This window comes from Fukomys damarensis, unplaced genomic scaffold (assembly GCF_012274545.1).
Source record: "Fukomys damarensis isolate Sample0158 unplaced genomic scaffold, DMR_v1.0_HiC HiC_scaffold_39, whole genome shotgun sequence".
Taxonomy (NCBI): Eukaryota; Metazoa; Chordata; class Mammalia; order Rodentia; family Bathyergidae; genus Fukomys; species Fukomys damarensis.
Window position 1 is genome coordinate 127336900 of NW_022900951.1, and position 7506 is coordinate 127344405.

Genomic DNA, 7506 nt, shown 5'->3' on the forward strand with positions numbered 1-7506 from the left:
GGCAGCTGAGCAGCAGGCCGGGCCGCGGCGGGCGTGGCTAGGGAGGGGCGGGGAGAGGGGCGGGGCTCACCTGGATGATGCGGTCCCCCTCACGGATCCTGCCGTCTTTGGCTGCAATGCTGTTGGGATTCACCTGCAGGACACATACATCTTGGGCACCTGGCACCCAAGGTGCCCTGTGCAGTGGGAAGGGGCAGCCTCTCCTCAGGGGCTTGCAAAGCAAACTGGAGGCTCCCTGTCCCACTGCAGCTCAGGAGTTGGGGCCAGGGATGCTCCTGCACCCCCGCCCTTCTGGCAGTCCCATGCTCCTTTGCACAGGAGCCTACTCTTCTGCCAGGGGCTGGGCCAAGGACATCAGCCTAGGGGCTGGATGGGCAGTGGTCCCTTTACCATTCGAAAGGTTAGCCCCACTGGGGTGTTGCCAGTACAAAGCTAGGCATGGTGGTGCCTGTCTGTCATCCCAGCCCTCAGGTGGCTGAGGAAGGAGGATCACTGCAAGTTCGAGGCCAGCCTGGGCTACATAGTGAGTTCAAGGCCAGCCTGCACTACTTAGCAAGGCCTTGTCTCAAAACAACAGCACAAAGAATATTGCTAGTAGAGGGGTGTTGGGGAACTGTGTGCCCTCCTGTGCATACACAGACATCAGGCCCGGCTAGGTCCCAGGGGCCGACCACAGGTTGCCAGTCACACAGAAGCTGTCAGCAGCCCCCATACCTCTCCAACATAGATGCCCAGGTCCTCCTCATCGTCCGTGCGGTAGCACACCATCAGGCCCAGCTTGTCTCGGTGGCTGCTTTTATAAAGCTCCACCTCCTGCCGCAAGGATGGGAGGAAGCAGAGGCAGAAAGGCCATGCCCGTGAACGAGGAGTACCAGAGTCGGCCTCACTGCCTCAGCCGGGCCCTGACTCCAGACACCTCGCGGTTCAGTCCCTGGCCCTGAGGGCTCACTTCTCTTACCATCCCAAGTGGCACGTGTTCGGAGTGTCACCCTATCAGGAAACGCCTGGGGTACACAGGACACATAACACACATGGACACATGGACGCATGGGACAACACATGCAGGGACACGGACTCACCGGCAGAGGTGGAATGGGCCACCTCACCCGCGCCCTCCCTGGCTCAGTGGGATGCCAGGCCGAGCTCACCTCGTACTCCAGCTCATCCATGCGGTCTACCTCCTGCGGGCCTCCCTCCATGAACTCTGCCGGGTCATAGTACTCATGGCTGATGGGGGTGCTGCCCAGGAGAAGGTGGGCGTCAGGCAAGCCAGCTGCTTCCTATACCCCAGAACCCACTCCCGGCTGGCCAGTCCCAGTGTGCTTGGCCCTAATCGGGCCACGCTTGGGGGGGGGGTGGCTGTGCCTCCTCCAGAAGCCGCTGCTCCTGAGCGTGTGCCCCCCTGTGTCCCAGCTCTCCCCACCTGTCCTCACACTGGGGACCGACTTCTCCAAAACTCCAGGCACCCCACCACCCACAGCACCAGCCCACGCATGCAGCGCCCTCAGGAGTTACCCAGGCCCCAGGCCATGTGCGGAACAGACGGGCACCCCTCCACCTGCAGGGGGCAGACTGCCGTACCTCCTGCAGCGGGGCTGTGGGCCAGGCGAGCCGAGAGAGGCCAAAGAGATGGAGGGGACTCAGAGTGGGCGGAGGAATGGGAAATGGGACCGGGAGGCAACAAGATTCAGGGGTCAGGAGAGCGGGGAGAGATGGAGGAGCAGCTGTGTGAGGCCAAGGCTGGAGCCCTGTCAGTGCCGCTCTGGGTGGCAAGTCCTCTCTGGAGCAGGCCTGGGGCCCTCCTGAGGGCAACTCACAGCTCGGACAGGACATACGGCTCCAGGATGCCCCCGGGCGGGGTGGGCGGGCGCAGCTTGCCCAGCGCCATGATGTGCTCAAAGGTGATGTCGGTCTGAGTGCCACTGTCCACCAGCTGCAGGTCATGGCAGGAGCTGTCCCCCCGCAGGCGGGGGCTGCGTCTCAGCACCTGGATGACCAGGGGCTCCTTGGAGGTGCGGAGGGCCTCCAGCGTCTGCTCCTGAGACAGCTTGGAGAGCTCCTTCCCATAGCGGGGGCTGCGTCTCAGCACCTGGATGACCAGGGGCTCCTTGGAGGTGCGGAGGGCCTCCAGCGTCTGCTCCTGAGACAGCTTGGAGAGCTCCTTCCCATTCACCTGCGGCAGAGACACGCCTGGTGAGGGCCTGGGAGGGTGCCTGCGGGTGAGGGCCAGGGGTCCCGACTGCTCCACCACAGATGGCCCTGGCCATCCTGAGAGCTGTCTGGGCCTCACTGGGCCCCGCTGTGGGCAGGTGAGCCAGTGACTGGGCACTGGTTAGAGCAGGAGCTTCCTTCAGCAAGAGCCGGCCTGGCCATCCTACCCGCTCCCACCAGGACCTGCTTCTCCTTGGGTGGCACTGAGGCCCAAAAGCTCATGGGGGCAGCTCTGGGGTACAATGCTGGGCTTGAGTGCATGGGCCCATCCTCCACACTGCCAAGGAAGGAAAGAAGGAAGCAAGCCAGCCAGCCAGGGCTCTAGGCAGGCCCTCAGATGCCAGTCTCTACTGAGTCCTGAGCCCTAACAGCCCTGAGGGAGAGGCCATCAGTGCTTCCATTCTGCATATGCAGGACCTGCGGCTCAGCCAGGAGAAGGGGCCATGTCTAGGACATAGCCAGGAAGGGCTCTTTGTGGAGTGGAAGCCAGTAGAGAAGGAACAGGTAACAAATGCCACCAGGAGCCGGGGCACAAAAGTGACAAGAAAGCCTTTGTGGGGGAGGCAGTGTAGGGCTCGTGCAAGGCTGTGCCCAGTTGCAGGCACAGGGACAGATATCACCTGCCTGGGGGACATGGGTGGGCAGAGGCCCGGAGGCGCCTGTCACCAGGGCCAAGACAGCAGGAGGACCCCACGCCAGGGCTGCACTCCTCCAGGTACCCACACCGCCTCCCTCCCTGCTGCACAGTCGTGGGTTAGTGGCTGAACACGACAGCCCACAGCCAGGTTGTCCAGGCCCCTCCTGGCCTCAGCAACGGTTCCCAGCCAGTCACCTTTCTGTTATTTCTTTATAGCCTTAGAGATAATCATTTGTTTTCAGTGTTTCCCTTCTCCCCCAAATTGTCATGTTCTGAAAAGTACATTTCCTTTGTTTTGTTTTGTTTGAGACAAGGTCTCAATATGTAGTCCAGGCTTGCCTTGAACTCACTATGTAACCCAGGCTGACCTCAAATTCACAGCGATCCTCCTGCCTCAGCCTCCCAAGTGCTGGGATTACTGACATGTGCTAGTGCCCCAGCAAAACAGAGCTTTTCCACCAAGAGGGCATAGGTGGGAAGCACACAAGAGAGTCCATTGGACTGCAGGTGCCACCGTTGGTGGGGCTGCTGGAGAGGGGCTGAGCGGTACGGCCATCAGAGATATTGTCCCCGTGAGCCTTTGACAGAGGCACAGAGTGGCACAAAGCCCTCGCAAATAGCACCTGGAGCCAGTTGGTAAAAACAGCCATTGCCAAGACTCCAAGTGTAAAAACTGGCCATGAAATCGACAGTATTCAAAACAAAGGCCGTGAACACTAAAGCCTCAGCACAATCCAATGACTGTACTACACGACTGCCCTTGGTCTGGTGCACAAGAAGTGAGACAGGGTCTGCAGGCAGGGGACAGCTCAGCGGCAGAACACTTCCCTAGCATTCGAAAGGCCCTGGGTTCGACTCTCAGCACCATAAACAAAAGACAGGGTCTCGCCATGTAGCCCAGGTTGGCCTCGAATTCTCTAAATATCTCAGGCTGGGCTCAAACTTTCGATCCTCCTGCCTCATCCCGCAGCTGGCGAGTGAACACTTGATGGTGTGCCAGCTCGCCATGCTGCCGCCTTGAGTGGCAGCAGAGAGAAGGGGGGCTGTTCCTGCCCTTGTGTGAGGAGGCGGCTTCCGCACTCCCAGGCAGGCAGGGCATCCGCATACGTGGGACGGGACGTGGGACACTGGCGCCCTGGGAGGCAGAATCACAAGGATGCCTTTCTCCCTGCAATCGTTACCCAGCAGCGGCATTGCCATGGAAACCCAGCAGAGGCGCTGGAAGATGCAGAGCAGGCTGGTGGGGGCTGGGTACCTCGAATCGGGCCATCAAGAGATGGCCAGTGAGTGCCTGGCAGGCCCGCTTGGCTGGGCAAGCCTCCCCTCTCCTCTCCTGTCACGGTGGGCCCCAAGAAGTGAAGAGGATGTCCCTGAGGCAGAAACCAGCTGTGACACGGTAGAAGTCAGCCCCATGGGGAAGAGGCAGGCCGCCACACGATGGGGAAATTCGGAGCAGTGTGGTCCCCGCCCTCCCAAGACAGCAGCCCTTCTCCCCCACCTCTCCCCGAGGTCTCGAGGCCCTACACTGAAATGTCCCCACCCTTCCCACTGCTCCAAGCTCTGAAAGGTGCTTCCCCACCCCTGGCTGGGGGTGTAGCAGGCACGTGGTTCCAGCACCATCCTTAGCACAAAACAAAAACTACGCAGGCTGGTGTGGGGGCGCACACCTGTGATCCTAGCACTGGGGAGGCTGAGGCAGAAACACTCTGCTGGACCTATAGGCCGTGGTTACACGTCGCAGACAGGAGCAAATTCCACCCAACCATTCCACATGGACCCCAGGCCTCTGGGGACAAGGACAGATTGCCCCCCTTGGTGTCATGACAACACACAGGTGGACAGCAGTCAAACAAGCGCGGGTTCAGGGACGACCCCAGCGGCACAGATAAACTGAAAACACGACAGAGACGCCGGCCAAGGTGGCCCAGACAAGCCACGTCATGGGCACTGTGGCAACGACACCTGCCCTTCAGGATGCAGCAGCCCGAGGGCCGGTCACAGAAGGGCCCCCACCTCCATACTGCCCTGCTGCAACCTCAGTCGGAGGGGACACATAGGGACCACCCCTCTGCCCTGGACGCCTGCTTACAGGGAAAGACAAGGCCCACACAGCCACATCTGGAATCTGGGGGCACGTGAGGGTGGGACAGGTGGCAGTGGAGTATCCTCAGGGTTCCTTCTCTTCCCCTGGCCTCCCAGCAGGCTCAGTGACAGCCTGTGTCCAGTGTCCCATGTCCCTCTGGCACGGCCACCCCCATTTCTCCTTGCCCCTCCTCCCCATACCTCACTGTCCCCCTCCTCCCATCACACCAGTGAGGGTCTGGAACTAATGTCACATTGTTACCCACAGGTAAGTCTGTCATCCAAAGGACTGAAGAACCCTCACCATGTCACATGAGCAGCACAGCAAACAGGAAGAAGGTAAGGGGCTGCACAACACCACAGGGATGAAGGTTTAAACCACCGGCCACCACGCCCACTCTGGGCCAGGCACCAGGCCTGCCAGGAAGCTTCCAGGAGGAAGGCAGGGGGCGCAGGTGGAGACGAATCTGCACCCACTCCAGCCACATGCAGTGTCCAACCCGCAAGGCCCATGGACTCTCAAAGGCCATGCGCTTGCAATGGTTCAGGACCGAGCCTGAGGGGTCCCCGAGGGGAGGGGCCTGGCTGCATGTGTCTTAGGTGGGGACAGTGCCACTTGTCACCTGGCCCACTATCTAAAAGTCTTGTTAAAAGGTCCCTCTGCAAGTGCAAACCTACCTCCTTTGGGAACAGTGGGGACAGAGGCACATGTCACTATAAAACAGGCCTCCCAGTCCAGCATAGCCCACCTCATGGAGAACAAGACACCCTTACCCCACATCGTGGGAGGGGACAGCCACTTCCTGCAGTTTCAGATTTCTCCAGCCACTGTCCCCTCATCTTGCCCATGATACAGGTGTTCAAAGCGCCACACCTAGCAGATCAGATTGGAAGGCCCTGGGGACTGCCACCTGCTAGGCAACACCCATCCTGGCCTGGCCTCTGTGTCCCCAATACAGTTGAGTTCAAAGTCCTTGGATGTCACCTGGGCCCTGGACAGGGGACTGGAGCCACACTGCGTTGGAACACTGTGTCTGCCATCCATGACTGCCCCAAGTCCTATAAACCCAGGCTCCAGGAGGCCTGAGAGATGCCCCCACCTGCCCAGCTCGGCTCAGCCTTCTTTCTGAGTATACTCTCCCTTCTTTATTTTACTTTATTTTTGTTTGGTTGGTTGGTTGGTTTGAGTCAGGGTCTTGCTATATAGCCCAGGCTGGCCTGGAACTCACAGAGATCCTCCTGCTCCAGCCTCCTGAGTGCTGGGATTACAGGCATGCACCACCACACCTGGTTTATTTTATTTTTTCAGAACTGGAAATCAAACCCAGAGGCACAGTACCACTGCATTACATCTTCAGCCCTTTTATTTTTATTTTGAGACAGGCGCTTGCTAAGTTGCCCAGGCAGGACTTGATCATGATCCTCCTGCCTCAGCCTCTCTAGGTGATTACAGATATGCAGCACTGAGCCTGGCTCCAAATCTCACCCATGCACCAAATGGCCACCATTCTGGGAAGTAATTTGTCACTAACCCTAAGGACTCTTAAAAAAGTTCACCAGACCCTTGGATTCCACAACTGCACCCAAAATAGACATGACAGTGAGGGTGTCGGAGCTGCAGAAAGCACCTAACACAACAGGAATTATTTCTAAATATACAGTTTGCTGACAGAGCGGCTGTCCCCATTAATTCCACATTTCTGTATGTCCCAAAGAGACCCATTAAAACTAAATAAATAGCAATAAAACTTGCTGAGCAAAGTGGTGGACACCTGTCATCCTGCCCTCAGGAGGCTGAGGCAGGAGAATCACCATGAGTTCAAGGCCAGCTTGGCAAATATAGGGTGACCCTGTCTCAAAACAGCAAAGGAGAAGGATGTCATGGGGCTGGGGTGGAGCTCAGCAGGCAGGGCACTGGGCCTAGCATGCGTGAGACTCCAAGTTCAACCCCAGGCTGCGTGTGGGCGTGTGGGTGTGTGGAGTGTGGAAAGAAGCTGGGAATGAATATATAAAATAATTGTGTAAGGGAAGTAGAAATTGGAGATGGTTTGATTTTTTCCAAAAGCTGTATATAGATAGCTACATTGCTTTTGGAAACAATCAATGTCTACAAACTTTTAAAAGAATATCATTGTAGGAGGGTTCTTGTAATAAAATATTAAACAAAGAACCCTGCCTGGTCTGTGTGAGCCAAACTTAGGGAGCACGTGTGGCAAGAGGGAGAAGAAGTCTTGGGGGACCCCTGTAGCCATGGGCAGGGAACAGAGCCCAGCCCCACTCTTCAGAAGCGGTGGCCCTGCACGCCCCGCATCTTCCCCTAAAGAACCCTGGGAAGCTGGCACGTTCTGGAAAGCTAGAGAAGGACAGGGCTGAGTGACACCGCCACCCCACGTGGGTGCCGTCCCTCGGGCTCGCCCCGACTGGCCTCAGTGAGATTTGCAGAGCTCAAGTGATGGCGCACCCCTGTCGTCCCAGTGCTCGAGAGGCTGAGGCAGGAGGATCCCAAGTCCCGCCCAGTCTAGGCAACTTGGCCAAACCCTGACTCGAAAAGCTGAGAACTAATAGAAGATAGAAGG

The 7506-nt window shown here is 58.2% G+C and overlaps 1 protein-coding gene across 1 annotated transcript in view; it reads right to left on the bottom strand.

Moving 5' to 3' along the window:
- The window catches only part of Pdzd4 (PDZ domain containing 4), a 19928-nt gene that overhangs the window by 3294 nt on the left and 9128 nt on the right, over positions 1-7506 (bottom strand). Inside the window, exons 2-6 of the mRNA XM_019208004.1 lie at positions 2090-2173; positions 1818-1987; positions 1149-1239; positions 715-813; positions 71-133 (exon numbers count right to left, since the gene is read on the bottom strand). Of these exons, the coding sequence (XP_019063549.1) occupies positions 71-133; positions 715-813; positions 1149-1239; positions 1818-1987; positions 2090-2173 (507 nt within the window). The remainder of the gene's footprint in view (positions 1-70; positions 134-714; positions 814-1148; positions 1240-1817; positions 1988-2089; positions 2174-7506) is intronic.